Consider the following 21,189-nt stretch of genomic DNA (forward strand, 5'->3'; position numbering starts at 1 on the left):
CAACATACAGTACTGTCTCCAATCAAATCCTTGTGGATTTACATATTTTTTAAAAAATGTTTTCTTAAATGTTTATTTATTTTTGAGACAGAGAGCATGGCGGGGGAGGAAATCCCTTGAGTGGGGTATGAGCAGAGAGAAAACAAGACAGAATCTCAAGTGGATTCCACCCCATCAGCACAGAGCCAGATGAAGGGCTCAACTAAAACAATGAGATCATTAACTGAGTCAAAATCAAGAGTATCATACTTAGCCAACTAGCCACCTAGGTGTCCCTGGAATTAAATGCATCTTATCATAAATGCATTACTTTCTTGTAGACTTCCTCTCCTCACCTCCCCCACCTCTTCACTGCACTGACATGTTTTGTAATTGATTCTCTTTTCCAGTCTGGGAAACACATTCTGTAGATGAGGGCCTCAGCTGGCCAATGAGGTCAGACTTTTGTTTACTGTCCCGGTGAACTGGCTTGAGGTCTCCTGGCACCATCCCTGAAGCTCACTTTCTCAGTGTGTCTCGGAGCCTAGAAGCTCCTCTCTTCTGCCAGCACTGGGGCTAGAATGCAGATGTTGAGAAATATATGGTTCTCTGCTCTGTTACAGCACTGCTGGTAGACCACGCTGCTCCTAGCTCTAGTTAGTACGGAAAGATTTTATGTGTGCCTGGTGGGGAGGTGGGTGCATTACAGGGAACTACAGAAGCATATCATGGACAATAATATTATTGAATCTAATCACAAATGCTCCTCATTCATCTACAAATGCCCTCAATAAGACTTCTTCATTGCTATTTTCATTTTTTGGTCTCTCTTCTGTTTCTCTGCCTCACATAACACATTTTCCTCCCCCCACTTGCAAATCTCAATTTCCAAATTTGTGTGGCTTGGTCCATTTATAGTGACTCAGTGTTCTGTTTTTACCCTTCTTCCTAATCATATTCTGTGCAACTTCATGTTCCACGCACAAATAGGTCATCAAGGAATTCTTACACATAGAGCCGTCTCCTTCATAGTGACCACACCATTTTCCTGGTATGCAAAATGACCTGTAGGCAGTTCTCACTTTAAATAGAATTAGTTTGTTTTCTATCTTACTACATTAATCTCCCCAATACAATGATGTGGTTTTCCATAGCACATTGGAACATCATTCTGTAGGCTTGGTGGAAAACAAAACTATGACCTTATCTTGGATCTGCTTGGTCTTCACTCCATAGACAATGGGGTTGAGTGCAGGGGGAATGACAACGTACAGGTTGGCAAACAGGATGTGGAAAGTGAGGGGTACATTGTGTCCAAAGCGATGGGCAAGGATGGAGAAAAAGGCAGGTGTGTAAAACATGAGGATGACGCAAACGTGGGAACCACACATGCTAAGGGCCTTGTGGCGGGCATCCCGGGAGGGGAGGCGGAAGACAGCACAGAGGATGAGGCTGTAGGAAACAGCAATGAGAATCACATCTGAGATGACCGTCATGATGGGGACACAAAAGCCATACCAGATGTTGATGGAGATGTCAGCACAGGCGAGCCGGGCCACACCTATGTGCTCACAGTATGTGTGCGGTATGATGCGTGTCCTGCAGAAAGGCAGGCGTGTGAGCAAGAATACAACTGGCAGGATGATGCAGAAGCTTTGAAAGGAGATGCCTCCTGCTATCTTGATGATGGTCCTGGGGGTCAAGATAGTGGTGTACCTCAGTGGGGAGCAGATGGCCACGTAGCGGTCAAATGCCATGGCCATCAAGATGGCTGAGTCCAGAACAAAGCTGCAGTGCAGAAAGAATAACTGGGCCAGACAACCAGGAAAACTGATTTTCTGGGGGCCAAGCCAGAAGATGGTAAGGCTTTGGGGGACACAGGTGGTAGATAGTATCAGGTCTGTCACGGCCAGCATGGAAAGGAAAAAGAACATGGGTGCATGAAGGCTATGCTCCACAGCGATGAGGTAGAGAAGGATACTATTGCCCACAATGGCCACGAGATAGATCAAGCAGAAGGGGAAGCTGATCCAGATGTGGTACTGCTCGAGGCCAGGGATGCCCAAAAGGGTGAAGTCACCTGTGTCATCACTACTGAGGTTGTACATTGCCGGTGTGGTCCGATGAATAGATTCTGTATCTGAAACACAAATTGTGTGTAATGAACCTGAGAAAATTGTATGGTAATTCTTCCTCCACTCTTGTTTTTGGACTAGTTCTCCTCTTCCCTGTCTGCCAAGAAAAAACCTCCCACTTCTAGTAAAAGTAATACCTATGTCTTGAAAAAGAGTCTTCATTAAAAAGAAAAGAGGAGGAAAGGAAAGGAAAAGGAAAAGAAAAGAAAAAAGGAAAGAAAAAGAAGAAAAGGAAAGAAAAAGAAAGAGATGAAAGAAAAGAAAAAAGAAAGAAAGGAAAGAGAAGAAAAGAAAAGATTCCCCAGACATGACACTCTTGTAATCACATAGTCACTCTGGAATCTTCCAACTGCACAAAATTATATTGCCATGTTAATGACCAAGTGTTCCTTTGGTCAAAGTAATTTGTTTCTAAATAGACTTGATTATAGAGAAAAACAATCTAATCACATGCAGAGAAACATAGAAGCTGAGAAAGTGGGGGACAACTGGGAAAATAAGGAGATAATTAACAGTTGTGACTCCTATTACATAATAGGAGTCCATGCTTTACAAAGTATTGTCTCATTTAGAACAGTCATCTGAGATTTGTATTTTTCCCAACAAAATAGCTCAATTTTATTGCAAGAAAGCTACAAGGAGAAGGGCCAGTGAGGGTCTCTGCAAGAACTCCCACTGTTGCATAGGACTGCCAAGCCAAAGTCTGTCTGAAAGACAGGAGAGGATCAGCATCCTGCCCCATTTGGTCCATTTTGGGTCTAGGGATCTACTTGGAGCTCAGGTAAGAAAGAGTATTCACACTTTTTTAGTGTTTTTTACCAGGGTCTCCAGCAGAGTGTTCACACTGCACTCAGAGTTGATGCCAACCTTCTTGTTGATCAGGTCAGTGTCAAATTCAACTCTTCCCAACTTATTGAGCACCCTACTAACTGCTTTAGAGCAGCCTTCGGAGGTCATGTCCACAGAGAACTCATGCTTCAGCATGACTATAGATGTAGTCTGAGATATGTATTTTTATCCACCTATTTTTTTTTTACAGAATCTGAAACCTGAGAGTTAATCTTACCTAAGATCTCATCTCTAATAACGGGCAGAGCCAAGAAAATTGGGTAGTACTCCTTTGTGCTGTGGTGCCACGCCAGGTGATTGCCTCAGGTGACATGCTGTCAGTTGCCAAGGACTGAGAAGAGGTTGTAGAGACCACAGTAAGGAAAAGCCTAACCCTCAAACTGTGATGTGTCGAGCACACTAACCCGATGCCAATTGCACTAACTTTCCTGATACCCCTTACACTATAGTTCCTGGCATTTGCCAACTAGAATGTTCCTGAGACTGATGTTTGATGCCTTGCCATGGAGAACAACATGGAAATAGATACACAGCTCAGCCTCCAGCCCCCTCTTAGGATTTACTGAGGAAACTGGTTTAAGTGCACTTGTTTTGTCATTAAATGTGTATTTATATTATTACATTTTAAAATAATATTTTAAGAGGTTAATTATATATATAAATGTTGTAGTTGACATGTGTCATTTTAGCCCATCTATCATCATTGTTTCCTAGATTAAGAAAAAAGAATCTTTACAATGTTTTGAATGAAAATAAACTATCCACAATAGCAGTATGATATAAGTAGTGTTATTTTTTATATATTTATTTGTTTGTTTATTTATTTACTTACTTCTTTACTTATTTGAGAGAGCGCAAGCAGAGGAGAGGAGCAGAGGGAGGGAGAAAGAGAATCAGTGTGGAGCCCAATGCAAGGTTGGATCCCATGACCCTGGGATCATGACCTGAGCTGAAACCAAGAGTCAGACACTTAACCGACTGAGCCACCCAGCTGCCCCTAAGTAGCATTATTATACCTTTTATTGAGACTAATATAGATGATAAATGGACCATTTGAGTAAGACCAAAATCCAGACACCTTTGACTTCAAATTGTGTGTTTTAAACTATTTATCATACTTCTTCCCCAAACTATACATATGTGGTTAAAAAAAAAAAAAGGAAAAGGGAAAAAAACAAAATAAAACACACAGCTCTTAAAGACATGTGTTGAAAGAGGGTGATTGAGGGACCTCTAGTGGAAGAAATGTAGAATTGCTACATTCTAAATCCCAGGTCAAGGTAAAAGCAAGTAAACAACTTCTATAACAAAACTAATATGTTTGGAAACCTCCACAATACTACACAAGTCTAAAGTTCTTTACACTTATGTAAAGTGTATCTTATGCTATGTGAAATCACTTCCATAATCCTCTTAAAACCGTATGAGATAGGTAATAATGTTACCTACAGTTTGAAGGCACAGACACTGACGCACAGAGAAGTTAAGTCACCTTCTGAAGGCCACAGGACAATCAAATGTTAGAGCTCTGAATAAGACCTAAGAAGTCTTTACATAAGCTGTCACATAATAAAATTCTCTGTAACATATGGCAAATGGCACATGCATGATATCTGTATAGCAGAAGATATAAAATTGAGTCACATAAAGAAAACACAGACAAATACTGTATGATCTCAAAGAAAAATGCTGTGTTTGCAGACTAAAACAACAAACACAACAACAACACGAAAGCATAGAACTCATAGATACAGAGCATAGACTCGTGATTGACAGAGGCAGGTGTAGTAGGTGAGGGGAATGGGTAGAGGTAGTCAAATGCACAAACTTCTAGTTATAAGTAAAGTAAATGAGTCTCGGGGATGGAAGGTACAGCATGGTGACTTGGGTTAATAATAATGTAATGTAAACACAGATGAACATAAGGGAAGAGAAGCAAAAATAATATGGAAACAGAGAAGGGGACGATATATAAGACACTCTTAAATACAGAAAACAAACTGAGGTTGGTTGAGGGGTTGTTGGGGGGGGTGGGGGATGGGCCAAATGGGCAAGGGACATTAAGGAAGACACCTGTTGGGATGAGCACTGGGTATTATACACAGGGGATGAATCATGGATTCTACTCCTGAAATCATAATTGCACTATATGCTAACTAACTTGGATGTAAATTTAAATAAATAAATAAAAATGTATTGTGTACTTGAAACTTGCTAAGACAGTAGATCTTTAAAATTCTCATTGCAGGAAAAAAAATTTGCAACTATGTGTGCTAACGTGTAAGTAGGTGTATTGTGGTGATCATTTTGTACCATGTTTAACATTCTTGCCACTCATCTACCCCAAACTTCCCCCCACTATAGCATAACATCATCTTACACAATTTCATTTTGTGACTGCGAAGTCAGGTGTCCAATTTCAGGAGTGTGTCTTGGAGTACTAGAACTTAGAATTGACCTGCCTCATAAATCACATGGGTAAACATGCTACTTGTGTCTGCTCAGGTTTGTGGGTTAGTGATTCCCAATTTGTTCTTCAACAACCTTGAGCCTTCCAATGAATTGATGCTTTCAGTACTTTTCAATCATTATCCTGGTGTCTCTGCATTCATCTTCTCTAGGTTAAATTCTTTTCTTTTAACTTTTTAAAATGTTGTTTTCATTTATTTTGAGAGAGAGAAAGAGAGAGAGAGAGAGAGAGAGAGAGAGAGCGAGAGCGAGTGCGAGCAGGGGAAGGTCAGAGAAGGAAGGAGACAGAATTCCAAGCAGGCTCCACACTGCCCATGTGGAGCAGATGTGGAGCTCGAACCAACCAACTGTGAGATCGTGACCTGAGCCAAAATCAAGAGTTAGACGCTTAACTGACTGAGCCACCTAGGCTCCCCTAGGTTAAATTCTAATTCATCACATCAAGCACTCTCTTACACATATTTTGCTTGCCCTTGATCTACTGACTTTCCATCAAGGATGTATGCAAAACTCAACTCTTAGATTCACCAATCTAATAAATCTTTCAGATCATGATGAAAAGGCACTCAACTAGACATGTTGGTGTTCCCATAATTTCATGATCATCAGCCTTAAACTTCACCCCCAACCCTGCCTGATGACCCAGCAACATGATCCTGTTCTGCTCAGTCTCCCTCAATGACTTTTTTTCCTACTTTTCTCCAAGCACATCCACCAACCCCAAATCTCTCTTTCTCCATAGATAATCTTTCATTTTACTTCATAGGAAAATTCAAACACATTGTATATGAAATCATGGAAGACAGCCTCACATCTGTGTGTGTATGTGCATGAGTGTGTGTGTATGCATTTGTCTTCAACCTAGCCTTTCAGAAAGTTTACTCCTTCCACATTTAAACAATTAAAATGTGCTCGAGTGTCTTCTGGTATAAATTACACTGAAACAATGATCTTCTCTCATTCATAGCTACAGAACTACTTGTCTACACCACTTACATTCTTCTCATCTCCTGTTTACCCTTTAACCTATGTTAATCTTATTTCTGTCCTCACCTGTTCACCAAATCAGTTTTTCTAAGATCACCAATGAAAGCCATGGCCCACACTGAGTCCCTGCTGGACTTAGCAGCAGCATTTGACACCACTCCCTACATCCTCAACCTTTAAACACTGTCTGAATGTTTTATTACAACACTTTGAGGTTTTTTTTTTTTCAATTGTGCCGACATCTCATCTCATCCTTAGCCTGTTCTTCCTGTTCTGTGTATCTAAGGTCCTGGGGTTCCTCAAGTCTCTGCTTAAGTCCCCTTTTCCTCTCTTCACACTTTTCCTGATCTGTATCATCCACTTCCAAGATCCCAGTTAATAGCTATATATGACATCTACCCGTTCTTTACCTCTCACTTACATCTCACAAGACACATACATTCAGTTCCATTCTGGATATCCTCTTTGGGATATCTCAATGCACTTAAATTTAATTCTCAAAAATCAAAATAAAAACCCATCATATTTCTTCACAAACCTGATGCCCCTACTGTGTCTAATATTTCACAGAATGTTAATGTTATCCACTAAATGACCTGAAACAAAAATCTGAATTTCACCATTTATACCTTTCTCTTTTTAATTCCCCATATGCAATCAATTACACGAATCCAATTCTTTTGGAATCAGAATTAAAGATCTGCAATGTAGCTAATAAGATCTCTGCAATCTGATCTGGTTGCCTCTTCAGTCTTCCTGTTACACTTTAGGAATGTTTGCCAGAAAAAGAAGTCCTGCTTTTTCTAAAAATGTGCATATTAAAAGCAATTTCTGTATAAGAGATATGGTAAGTTCCTCTGCCACTTTATTTCCAGGGTTCCACCTCTAGGATTTACGTATTTCCTCGAATTTTGATTTCAGTATCTACTGAGACTCATACTTCTTCTCTGCAGATGAACAGACATGAGGCCAGAGATAATGGAAAACCACGCGATGAAGACAAAGGAGCCCACCGCTCTCCCGTCAGGCAGGCTATCATACTGCACGGCACTCGAGGAGACGCCCGTGCAATGCGCTGTCACGCATCGATACTGTACGTCTCTGAACAATGGTCACTGTAGATCAATAAAAGTCTAAACAGATAACGTGTGCTATTTTAAGTGCAGGTGAGCTAACACATGTTCCTGACTCCATGACTTTCTATGCGCATATTTCCTCCTTGACTTTAGAACAAGTATCCTCATCCCTCTTCCTATCTCCAAGCATGGCTGGGTTCTACTTACCATCCAGGTCTCTAAGCCTCCTTTCATTCAACTTAAATATCACTTCCCTTGGTACCATCTTCCTGGTCTCTCTATGCTAGAAAATTCTGTTTCCAAATTATATACCTTCTTTTTTGAAATTAATACACTTGCAACCACTTGTCTACTATTGATTTTCTCTCCTAGACTGCAATCTCTGTAAAGGCAAAGATCTTGCCAATTTTCTTCCTCCTGCTTTTGTTGTTATTGTTGTTTCAAAAATGCTTTCAATATTTGCATGATGGTGGCACTTAAAAAGTGCTCAGTCAATATTTCTGGAACTGAATATTGCTGTTGAGTCGAGACAAAAAGAATATTCTCTGGAAATACATTTAAAATCATTAAATATCTGTTCTTGAATAAATAAAGGAAAAGAACCTATGCAAACTGGCAGCCAGTAAGATGCCAAACCAGAATGTTAAAGGCGTTTCCACTAAAGATCATGGTTATAAACGGTTGTGTTAACATGGCTCAAGAACTTTTATCCAGAGAAATGAGGCTGCTCACCTTTGCCCACCCCTTTATTTCAGCTGAGGTGAAAATTCTGCCAGAAAACTTCTTTTTAACCACAAGAATGAGTCCTCTTATTCACACACGCAGAGCAGGTGTGTAAAGACATTTTCATAATCATAATTTTTTTCTTTAAAATTTTTTTAAAGTTTATTTACTTTTGAGAGAGAGAAAAAGAGAGACAGAGACAGAGACAGAGCACAGATTGGGGAGGGTCAGAGAGAGAGGGAGACACAGAATCCGAAGACAGACTCCAGGCTCTGAGCTGTCAGCACAGAGCCCCATGCAGGGCTCAAATTCATGAACTGTGAGATCATGACCTGAGCCAAATTTGGACGTTCAAGCAACTGAGCCACCCAGGTGCCCCAAATAATTTTATTTCTGATGCTAGTTTAATTTCTCTAAACTTATTATTTATTAAGTAAAAGATGTTTAAACCATTGCACACACGTTCCTGTTGGGAAAGGGACCTTCGTATTTTTTAAGCCACGGCTCTCCCTCCCCCACCTCTGTTTTCCCTTCTATTTATATTCCACTAAGGTACAGTTTAATTAATAAGTGGCTAAAATAATAAATGAACGAGTGAAGTACAACTCCCACATACACACACACATGAAAGTTTACACAAAGTCACATTGTTGCCACTTCTAAAGATTGGATTAAGAATCCAAATTGGATTGTGTCCTGAAGACTGCCAGTCCTACTTGTTCCCTCCTGCCCCATTTGTCCACGCTCAGGCCAACCCCTGAGATGGTTTAAATCCAGCACCCAGGCCCGCAGCCTGTATTTCATGGAGAAAACTGGACTGAGCCCACTCTGTCTTTTTCTAGCATCTCCTTGCCCCTCCTCTTGAGTGCCCGTATGTCCTTCAGTCAGCTGTCCCGGGATCCCAGCCTGAGCTCTGCCCTTGCTTCCCCAACACTCACCAAACCCAGACCCCGGTGAGGGCCAAAGATGCACAGAAATGGCTGCTTTTGGCATCCAGTCCTCTTATTCCTCTTCCTGGATTCAGAGGGGACACTCGAAACTAGTGGGCCCCAGAGACCACAGCCACACACACAATCAGTGAGCTGTGGGCTGCACGGGAAGCCTTTCCCAGGCGTCTAGTTCCTGAGACTCTGGGGTCCTGAAGGCGGGGTGGTCTGAGTCCCTGCAGACTCTTGTCTAATAGGACAGGCAGTATTTTGAGCCAGCAGAGCCCCCTGGGGCTTGTGAAATGGCAAGCCGCTCTCTGCCACTGTGTGTGTGTGTGTGTGTGTGTGTGTGTGTGTGTGTGTGTGTGTGAGAGAGAGAGAGAGAGAGAGAACTTGCATGTCTGTAAGTTACTGTGTTTACATTATAAGAATTCAGTCAGTTGGGTAAGTGTATGTAATGGTTATTTTAGTATGAAAATGCAAATAGACCTGTGGGAGGAAGGGTACAGATTCTGGTTTCTGATTCAGGCCTAAAAAGGGAATGTCTTCGTTATCACAGATCAGTTTTATCTATCAAACACTTCAACTGTCATGTAAACTCCTTACACACATGCTGGCCAGTCTTAGCAACTGACATTTTAAAATATTTTTAGAACCATGTTTCTCTTTTGTCACTACTCTTCAGTCCCTTGTCACCTCTGTGACTGGACCCTCCTCATTGATCTAAATATCTCAGTTCCACCACGCCGATTCATCCTCTCTTCTCAAGCCATAATAATCTTTCTAAAATAGAAATATGATCATCATTCCTGCCAAGTTGATAAAGCCATTAGTATTAAAGAAATCCCCAGTAGCATCACATACAAGATCTAGCGATTTCAGGCCTTTGACTTCCTCTGCAGCAACACCTGCTGCCACTCATACCTCAAACACCCTAAACTCCATACTAATCTATTTGGAGTTCCAAATACACATTAAAATTTTGCAAGCATTATCCCTTTGCATACGGTGTTCTTTCTTTCTAGAATACCCTTCCTATTTTGTGCCTGGGTGGCTCAGTGGGTTAAGCGTCCAACTTTGGCTCACGTCGTGATCATGCAGTTCGTGAGTTCAAGCCCTGCAGCGGGCTCTATGCTGACAGCTCAGAGTCTGGAGTCTGCTTCAGATTCTGTGTGTGTGTCTCTCTCCCCTTCTCCTGCTAGTGCTCTCTCTCTCTTTCTCTCTCTCTCATTCTCTCTCACTCTCTCAAAAATAAATAACTAAACTTGGGGCACCTGGGTGGCTCAGTCAGTTAAGCATCTGGCTTCGGCTCAGGTCATGATCTCACGGTTCGTGGGTTTGAGCCCCGAGTCGGGCTCTGTGCTGTCAGCTCAGAGCCTGTTGCCTGCTTCAGATTCTGTGTCTCCCTCTCTTTCAGACACTTGCCTTCTCGCACTGTCTCTCAAAAATAAATTTTAAAAAAACATAAAAAATTTTTTTAAATAACTAAACTTTAAAAAAAAGTATGTTCACAAATTTTATGATACTGTTCTCTTCAAGGGATAGAACTTAATTCCCCTCCTATTGAATATAGTTTGGACTTAGTGATTCATCTCTAACAAATGAGGGATGTATGCCTTCTGAGAGCAGGCTGTGGAAGACATTGAAGATCTCTTTTTTGCTATCACTCCTGAATTGCCCACTCTGGGAGAAACAGAAGTGGCTAAACTGGTTTTTGCTAACAAACAGCGCTACCTAGTGATCGTCTTGGAAATAGCTCCTCCGGCATCAGCCAAGCCTTCCGAAGTCTGCAACCCCAGCAACATCCCTACTGCAACCAATGAGACCCAAGACAGAACCTTCTAGGCAGGCCGCTCCTGAGTTCTTGACATACAGAGACTGTGATGATCAATATCTATTGTGAATTTTTGAAGTAACTTCTTACACAGTATAGATAATTGATATAGAAAGGAACACAGGTTATTCTGTGTAGTCCTACCTACGGATAAGGAATTGAAAGTTAGGTCATCGAAACTGCTGCTGCTAACCACTGGGCTACATAAAGATAATCCACTTCACTTTTATAAATCACCCCCTTTGAAACTTACCTCAACAGAGGAGATTGCCAGTACCTGTGAGACACAGTAAGACCAGGCGTGATGTGATCTCTGTAAAAGGATTGCAAGACCACTTTCTTCACACAACAGACACTTGTTATGATAAGAATAATATGTCAGGCTCAGGAAACCAGGCATATGCTACAGAAATAAATATCAGTATTTCACTTGAAGGCAAGTTGTTGAAATGAAATTCAATACAGAATGAGATCATAGAAAACACAAAGATGTGCATGGAAACTGCGCAGAGGACGAATACCACAGTCCAGGGATAAGAAAAGAACTTGAAAAACAAGTGAACTTAACATGAGTCTTGAGGATGGAAAAAGGTTAAAGGAAGGCAGAACGAAGACACTTGAGGCCAAGAGAACAGCATGTGCAAATGATTAGAGGTGAGGGGGAGGGAAATGATGTGGTCTGGGACATGGGTGTCACTTACCAGACCCTGGGACATTCTGGGTCGTGTGTGTTGCTTAGCAGACTCGGGTACATTTACTCAAGTGATGAGAAATGGAACTAGCCTGGGGGCAGGCCACCGATCATGCACACATACAATCATTCAGTACAGATATACAGAGTCCCTGCTAGGAGCAAGGCACTCTGCTAGCGGCCAGGAGGTGCGATACCTCTCCTCACTGCGCATTCAATCCATTGAGGAAGAATATATTCTTCAAATAATCAACAGATTATGTGGGTAAAAATAATCACTACCTTTGATAAGTATTATGAAAATTTGTAGAATGTTATGAAAGTCAATTACCAGAGGTATCTGGTCAGACCTGGGGAAGATGAGAAAGGATTCTGAAAGAAAAGTATTTTAAAGAGGATGTCGAAATTAACTAAATGCTAATAAAATAGATAATATTTACTGGGTTCTGCTGTAAGTGAATTACAGGGCCAAGTCCTTTAGAAATATTATCAAATTTAGTCCTTCCTCCCTCCAGTGAGGTAGATCTCCTTGTTGCTTTCATATTACAGACATGAACAATGATATACAGAAAGTTTATCCAGCTGCTCAACTGCAAAGTGGAGAATTTCTGGCTTCGATAGTCTGGATCCTGAACCTTACTTCTGCTTCACATTACACCACATTATCTCCAGGAGGCTAAGGAAAAAAGGGGAACATTCCAGACACAGAGAGAAGTATATGCAAAGAGTCTCAGGCAAGAAGGAGAAAGATGTGAATACAAACTCTGTAGAAGCAAGTATTTTGTTTTCAGATGGGCTTATATACTTAAATAAAATTGAATAGGAGTATAACAAGTTATGGGCAATAGAACCCATTTTTAGTAAGCGAATAGCCCATTCAAGGAACCATCTTGAAAGATGACATTCAGGGCCGCCTGGGTGGCTCAGTTGGTTAAGGGTCCGACTTTGGCTTAGGTCATGATCTCACAGTTCGTGGGTTCGAGCCCCACATCGGGCTCTGTGCTAACAGCTAGCTCAGAGCCTGGAGCCGGCTTTGGATGCTGTGTCTCCCTCTCTCTCTGCCCCTCCCTTGCTCACGCTGTCTCTCTCTTAAAAATTATATAAAACATTTAAGAAAATAAAAAAAAAAGGAAGGTGACATTCAGCTTAGTGGGTACATTCCCTGCCCCAGCTTCCCATTCTCCTGTATGCATTCACCCAACCACCATCTGTTGGTGAAGTCTACGGGACAGCATAGAGGAGGCAGTGAGGAGAAAGGCCCCAGGCCAAGCACTGGCTGCTGGCTGCAGTGTACAATTCCAGCAGGCATGTTGGATGAATCAAGAAGTGCATTTAAACCCCCAGGCTCCAGGCTCCTCGTGTGTGCATGGAGACCTTCCCAGCTCACAAGGTTTGAAAAGCAATTCATGACGCAGTATGTAAGGCACTTTGCACATTGTTTTCGACGTTACCTGACAATCAATTTTAAGTTTTTTATTTTATTATAGTAACTGTGTAACAGGGTGCAGATATGGCCAAGGCTTTTTTTTTTTTTTTTTTTTTACTGTTCTCAGGGAGATCACAGATTCATGGGGAAGCAGACAATTCCAGGACAGAGTGACGAGATAATATGACCTAAAACGGCACAGGGAGCTGTGAGGATACAGAGGAGGCTGCTGATATAATTCAAGGCGAGAGCAAGATAGTGAAGAATTTTTAGAGCTGTGTTCTGAAGGAAAAATGGGTGAATCATGGGATTAGAAACATATTAGTCAGAGAGAACATTGTTTCAAATGTGCAGCTGCAAATGTGAACATGGTGAGAGTGGAGAAACATCCGGATGTGGGTGAGGCTTAGAGATAACAGGGAGAACATAAGAATTTGGAAAGGCCAGCAAGAACTTTCCCCTAGTGTTCTAGAACTTGGATCCTATTCTCAAGGCTGTGGGATGAAGGAGATCATGGGAGGTTTTGCTTGGGAGATGACAGAATAAAATTGATATATTGGAAGTCCTCTCTGGCTGTCACATGGACTTGCTGGTGGAATGGAGTAAGATGTACTTGGAATAAAGCTTTAGAGGCAGCAAACTTAGTCTTAGAACGTTCACTGGAGTCTAGGCAGAGATGATGAGGAGCTAGGCGGGCTGAGAGAATGCAAGAATGAATTAAATAATGCTGCCTCCAGAGATGGGACTCGGGTGAGGCTAGGGAGGTGCCAAGGATGCAAATTTTAAGGCTGAATTCACTCTTAAGGTCTAAAATGTTCTCTTAAATTTTCCAGCCCAGGCACTTTTATGGGCTCAAGGTATTCTTGTCAGTTCAGCAGGAAAAAAAATTAAGTATTTTCTTGACTCACTTGTCCCTGTCTGCAGTTTAATGGAGGCAGGATCAGGAACCAAGTCCCAGTGGTCACTCCCTTGGGATTTTCCAAGAGCAATAAATGATCATTCTGCCTTTTATGCAGTGGGAGTCTCCCTTCTGTTGAGGGAATGGATGAAGGTGACAGACTAGGTGGCGCAGCTAACAGGTTGGACCATTTTCTGTGAACTTGGACACAGGCATATAGCGATTACTGTAATCACTTACATTGCAAGAAGCCATTCCTGTGTCTGTGGACTGGCCACGTGAGCCAGAGGTAAAAGAAGTAACTATTTTAGAATGTAATTTTCTTTACTACCATTCCCCATGATCTTCTTTCTCTGGCTCTGCATTTGCCCTCTGCTCTCCTTGCAGTAATTTCTGCCTACCTCTAGGCTCAGCTTCCTCTTGCTGTTTCCAAAAATAATAATCACACCTGTACCTTGCTCTCTGAGACTCCCACAGTGATATTTTAGATTATCTCATTCTAGTTTGCTTCTCACAGGTGTGTGCACAATAAAAACACCAGCAGTCCACCCCAGAAGGAGATAGGGAGACAGTCTTTTAATAGGGTCTATTTGAAAAGAGTGCTCTGATCTTTTAACCCTAGGTGGGACTCCAGTTCTGAGCTGTGCCTGAGTGAGTGGTCTGGGGAAAGGAAGCTCTTGATAAATCATGGAAGTTATGGATTCTATGGTTGCTCCTCAAATCTTATCTTCTGTGGGTGGCTAAATCCTGACTTGGACTTAGTGGTCACCTATGGGACGTCTATGAAGTCCGGGCTCATGCCCACAGCTTCTTTCATTTTAAAGGCATGAGACACTATATGAGACGTGTTATTTTGTTTAACAGTCCAATCTTTGTAAGTAAGGAGAATGGTTTAGTTTTTAGCATTAAATAACATTAGGAAGATATCTTAATATGAAGTAAAGAACAAGTGTATTATGCATTGTTCGATACACACCTCTTTTCTTTGGTAAATGTAATTCCCTATTCTTTTCCATGCCAATATATGGTGCCAATGAATATTTCAAGTGATGGTAAACTTACTAGTTTATTTTAAACAGTCCAAGGGCAACTATAGATGGGTCATTGTCCTGAAGCTAGCCCCACAGAATTTTAGATTACTGTGGATTAGAAAGGATATAGGGGAAACTCCTCTAAAGGGGTAAGATACAGAGGCGCCTGGATTGCTCAGTCAGTTAAGGTTCCTACTTTGCCTCAGGTCTTGATCTCACAGTTGGTGCGTCCAAACTCCACATCTCGTCCAGTACTGATAGCTCAGACCCTAGAGCCTGCATGGGATTCTGTCTCCCCCTCTCTCTGCCCCTCTGTGCCCCACCTCTGTCTCTCTCTCAAAAATAATTAAACGTTTAGAAATTTTTTTAAAGATGGAAGATATAAATTAAATATCTTTTAATGAAAGCTTGCATTTTTTAGTGCTCTCTATTTAATAACAACAAAACATCAAATTATTGTCATATATTTACAGTAGTAAAATAATATATTTCTCCATCGAATGGAAAATTGAAACTATCAAGACAAAAAATAAAAGAAAATCACCTATTAGTTTACTACATATATATAACATTAATTATTTCCATGTTTTATCCATCATAAATCCTTTCTATGCAAATATATATTTTTATATACCATTGGTATTGTTCAACAATGATATTAAGCATAACCATTTTGTAAAATGTTTTTTAATTTAATAACAAGTGGCAAATATCAAGTGTCATTCATTTTTTAAATAAAAACAATTAAGCTATCTTTGTGTATACGTTGAACTTTCCTGACACAGAATAACAAGGTTTTTCTTTGTTAACAAGAAAATTAGTTTTGTTTCTTAATGAAGATTAACTTTTTTTTAATGAAGACTTTAAGCCATTCAAAATGAGGGCAGGATTGGACATTTTACTTTGACTTTCTTTAAAGAGTATAGTATAATAGTATATTCCATTAGTTCTTATTTTTTCAGTGATGACACCCATTTAGCACGAGGTGGAGGGTTGCTCAAAAATCTCCAGGAAGAGGGAGTTGAGGAAAGTCGACTGCATTATGATCCCTGAATATAGAATTTTCTTATTTACTAATTTTATTCAAATTCAGAGCTTTCACTTGTATGAAATAAAACTTGAAAGAATTAAAAACCAACAAAGAAAGAAATGATCAAATCTATTTTTAAAGGAGTTTAAATAAGAAGTATTGGTAGCAGCATCCAGTTACTTCTATAATTTCTATTTTTAACTTCCTCAAGGTTTTTATTTCCGATCATGTTACTTTAAGGAAATGAAAGCCGGATGTATTAATAAAGATAATTCTGAGACACAAACACTGTTTTTGAATAATCTAGGTGAGAGTCTCATCCTGAGTTTCAGAGAAGTACATCTTGTGCCATCCCCCGCTGCACCCATTCCTAAGTAGCAGCATCGCCACCTGTCATGATGGTGGTTCACAATTTAATACAGTCTTTCACTATTGAAACTTCAAAACAAAGGATATCTGTAATTAATGGTTAATAATTTATTTAACAAACACAAAACCCCTATGCCAGCACCGTGGTTCTATAAGCTATACCCTGATGTTCAGGATTTCTATTTTACAGGCTTTGAACTCTTTTCCCTTTTAGGAACATGTAACTATCTCTATACATATTGTAGATCAGTAATAGATGTTTAGCTGATCAATAATCAATAGTTGATTTAGTAAATATGCGTGCCAAATAGCAGCAGGATTGTGATTTAACTAATTCAATCAGAAAACAATTTTTGTTTTTATTTGGTTTTTAATATTCTTTAAAACATTTTTAATTTTCTTCCATTTCTTAAAATGTTTAGTCAGAGAATACAATTATCATTACAAGTTTTAAAATTTTATATGACCATCATTTTTCATTTATGACAATTTTGTGAGAAAACAGTATCAGGCTCAGGATTTTCCTTGGAAGCATCTCTATGAAATTATGATTCCACTCTGAATTTTTAGAATCTTTCTTTTCAATGAAGAATACTACACACAATTAGGTCTGCGTAGGAGAGAACTTACTAAGGGAGATTTTACGTAGCCGATGTCTGAGCCCAGGGCCTAATAAATATATGCTAGGTGATTGTGACGGGTTAGCTCTCACACTTTATCTCTCCTTACAGACAAGTGATGAAGGTTCCATACCATAATTCAGGCATGGTTGATCCCAACGACTCCTCTGTCAATTATGATACATTTGTCCTCATTGGCATCCCTGGCTTGAGGGAGCTGCACGTGTGGATCTCCATCCCCTTCTGCCTGATGTACCTGGTGGCTGTGTCAGGAAATGTTAGCCTGATTTGTGTGGTGGCCGTGGAGCACAGTCTTCATGAACCCATGTACCTCTTCCTCTCCATGTTGGCTTTCTGGGATCTGATTCTATCCACATCCACAGTACCCAAAGCCCTGAGCATCTTCTGGTTTGATGATGTGGACATCTCTTTAGGTGGCTGTATAACCCAGCTCTTCTTTATGCATTTTGCCTTTGTAGTGGAATCAGGCATTCTCTTGGCCATGGCTTTCGATCACTATGTGGCCATCTGCTACCCACTGAGATACACTACCATTCTTAGCCGTGGTGTCATCGGCAAAATAGGGGGCGTTGTAGTGCTTAGGAGTTTTGCAACTGTTTTCCCCATTATCTTCCTAGTGAGGCGTCTGCCCTTCTGCCGGACAAACATCATTGCCCACACGTTCTGTGAACACATGGGGCTGGCAAAGCTGGCTTGTGCTGATATCACCATCAACATTTGGTATGGAATCTCTGTGCCATTACTCAGTGTTATGCTAGATATGGTGACAATAGTCATCTCTTATGGGTTCATTCTCCAGGCAGTCTTCAGGCTGCCATCCCATGATGCGCGGATGAAAACACTCAGCACCTGTGGTTCCCATGTCTGTGTCATCCTCATGTTCTACCTTCCAGAGATTTTCACCGTCATTGCTCAGCGCTTTGGCCGAAAAATCCCCAAGCATGTCCACATCCTGTTGGCCAATCTCTATGTTCTCGTTCCCCCCATGATGAACCCAATTATCTATGGAGTAAGACCAAACAGATTCGTGACAGGGTGGCCCTTGTGTTTTCTTCAAAAAGGAAGTGTTGTTAAGCATGCGTGGGTCTCATTGTGGTTTTTAGAGGTGAGGAGGAAGAATTCTATTAAAAAGGAGAACAAATAAGTTGTCATTTAGGATAGGCTGTACTTGCTATGGAATTGTTTTTTTTTTTTAATAGGGATCACTCAAGTTGTATGAGTCCCTTATTTCAAAAGTAAACAGGTTCTTGCAAACCTGTGTATTCATAGGCATAAAACTACTATTTTAAATGTCTATAGGGTTCTTCACTATTTAATAGTAACATTTCTATTTCTATCAAACAAAATTAAGATTCATAGAACACATCTCTGTGTGTCTTCCCTAACAGTGCTATTAAATACAAATTTGAATAGGAGCACCTGAGTCATTCAGCCAGTTAAGCGTCTGACTTTGGCTCAGGTCATGATCTCACAGTGGTTCCTGAGTTCCAGCCTCACATTGGACTCTCTCCCGTCAGTGCAGAATCTGCTTCAGATCCTCTGGCTCCCTCGCTTTCTGCCCTTCCCCCACTCTCAATCTCTCACTTTCTCAAAAATAAATAAATATTTAAAAAAACAAATTAGACTGAACACCAAAATTGTACATAAATAAGGGAGATGTGTAGGTTCCCCTTATATCTCATCTTCTTCACAAAAGACACCTTCACAATCTCATAACACAAATGGGAATATTTGATGACAGTAGATAACATAATCTGAAACAAAGAAAATATTCACTGCTGTGAGTGTGTGATTTGGGAGGGGAAATAAAGGACAAGGCAATTAAGTGTTTGGAAACACAAACTGCCTTGGATGCTGGGTGTCCTGTGTGACCCTCCTAATCTGCGCTTGAGCAACCCTTTTTTAGACTCCTCAACATCTATCTCACAGGGTTGTGGTATGAAGAGCCAAAGAGAAATTGGGTGCTAGAGCACTTTAGAAACTATGAAATGTTATACAAATGTGTTGTGTCACTGTCTTTAATGGCATTATGTTTCCTGGTTTGCACTTTCACCCTGCTTAGGGTCAAAGGTTAAAAACGAAACAAAGCAAAAGCCCAGTCCTTTGTCTACAGCAAAGTCTTTCTACCTCCTGCCTCCCTTCTTTTCCCAGCAGGGTGAATCCAGCCGTGGAGTCCTCTCAAGGCTTTTCCCTATCAGAGGCGCGCCACCTACTTCTAATGGGGGATGGCAACAGACAATATTCAGCTACTCAGGCAGCACTGCCCCTGTTCCAGGCAGTGTGGGCTGGCTTTGTACTTCCTGCAGAAGCCCCTACAGGAATTTTCAAGGAAATTATAGCTTGCCCCAGAACCATGGAACTTGCTTCTCAACTGTCTGCTCAGATTCCTGGTGTATTGAGGATATAGAGAAAATATCTTTGTTTTTCCTGAATTGGGTTCTCTGAAGAACTTTTGCCGCAATCTTGGCATCCTGGGCTAAGTGGGAGTCTTGGAAAGTTATTTGCTGATAGTCTGATAACTACAGATAATGAGAAAATTCCAGAGAGATTCAGTTAATTCCAGAAGTACAAAGACGTGGCTGGGTTTAGAGCTGAAGATAAGTGTCTCATCTTTTCCTTGGAGAGATTCATTCCTCATCAGTCTCCCAGGAAACTTTTCCCAAAAGGAAGGGGAAAGGAGAGGAGGAAAAATAGTCTCTCTGGCTTCTACAAGCAGAGAAAATACATTTTCCTTTCCTCTTTGATTTTGCACATATAGGACATTTGTTTGCATAGGACATGTGACCTAGCCTTCATTGTAAAGCCCTACTGGTAAGAATCAGATATGGGAACCCACACAGTTGTTTGCTTTTTAAGTGAATAATGATCTTCTGTCCCTGACTGAGAACACTTTGTGTGTGACTGAGAACACTTAGTGTGTGCAATCAGGACAAGGTTGATAACATGAGTATTTACACGAGGTAGATCAGCTGGTTAAGCGCCAGACTTTGGCTCAAGTCATGATCTCATGGTTCGTGAGTTAGAGCCCTGTGTCAAGCTCTGTGCTGACAGATCAGAGCCTGGAGCCTGCTTCGGATTCTGTGTCTGATCTCTCTCTGCCCCTCCCCTGCTCACTCTCTCTCTCACTCTCTCTCTCTCTCTCTCAAAAATAAATAAACATGAAAAAAAAAAGCATCACATGCTCAGTACAAACTTCCAGTGTACATGGTCTTCTAGTTCCATAACTCTCAACTCTGTACGTCTTGGGTGGCTGTTGTCCCTGTACCCATTCCGGTCTCTCCTCCCACTCTACTCCTTACAGCCACATAAATCCATATATCTGAAAGAGCCTATCTCAATCACAACAAATGAACTCTTCCCCCACCTCCCAGCAATACCACCAAGCTTAGGAATATGAAGGGTGTTGGGGAGGAGAACGACCAAAAAAAAAAAAAAAAAAAAAAAAATCAGAGTTTGGAAGGAAAAAGCCCAAAAGTGCCTGAAGTTCAAGTGGACCCCTATAAGGTCTGAAGTCATGGCCTGAGCCACATTCAGGCCTGTGTGCTGGGCTTCAGGAGGATTGCAGCCAGTGGTGTGCTAGTGAATGTGCAGCAACTGTCTTTTGATGATTTAGTCTGTGCATACGCTGATTCCTGATGTGTAGATACTCCCACTACAGCTGGCTCTGAACTGCCCAAATGATGTTGACCTGCTTGCAGAATTCCTGAAAATGGAACACTCGGCTCTCACAGGTCCATACCAACAGTCTTCAGCACACCACTAATTGTAGCTCTTCTTAGGCTTGACACATTGGGGTTAGAATGCGCTTCAAGATTGCAGCTTTGGTTTAAGTTGGAAAAGATGTGAAAGAGTGAGATCTCTGTACTAGAAGAAGCCCAGTTTACTGGGAGCTAAGACAGTGAGTAAGAGCAAATATTTTGAAATCAGGCAGATTTATTAGCTTTATGCTCATCATATATTCTTTATATGATACTGAGCATATTATTTAACTTTTTTATTAAGGTCAGATTTACAACATCACATAAAATTCACCATCTTAACCCTTTCCAGTGTGTAATTTAGTGACTTTTAATGCATTACAGTCTTGTGCAATCATCACCACCATCTAAATCCAGAACATTTTCA

The 21,189-nt window shown here is 40.9% G+C and overlaps 2 protein-coding genes across 2 annotated transcripts; one reads left to right on the plus strand and one right to left on the minus strand.

Moving 5' to 3' along the window:
- Positions 1–1,145: 1,145 nt before the first annotated feature.
- Positions 1,146–2,087, minus strand: LOC115306982 (olfactory receptor 52H1-like). Its single transcript, XM_029957591.1, has one exon. The coding sequence runs from the start codon at positions 2,085–2,087 to the stop codon at positions 1,146–1,148; it is 942 nt and encodes a 313-aa protein (XP_029813451.1).
- A 15,101-nt stretch (positions 2,088–17,188) lies between these two features.
- On the plus strand, positions 17,189–18,138 carry LOC115306585 (olfactory receptor 52B2-like). The gene is given in 2 exon segments (XM_029957069.1): positions 17,189–18,071; positions 18,074–18,138. Coding segments are annotated over 2 exon segments (948 nt in total).
- Positions 18,139–21,189: the final 3,051 nt, after the last annotated feature.

Source organism: Suricata suricatta, chromosome 11, assembly GCF_006229205.1.
Source record: "Suricata suricatta isolate VVHF042 chromosome 11, meerkat_22Aug2017_6uvM2_HiC, whole genome shotgun sequence".
Classification (NCBI taxonomy): Eukaryota; Metazoa; Chordata; class Mammalia; order Carnivora; family Herpestidae; genus Suricata; species Suricata suricatta.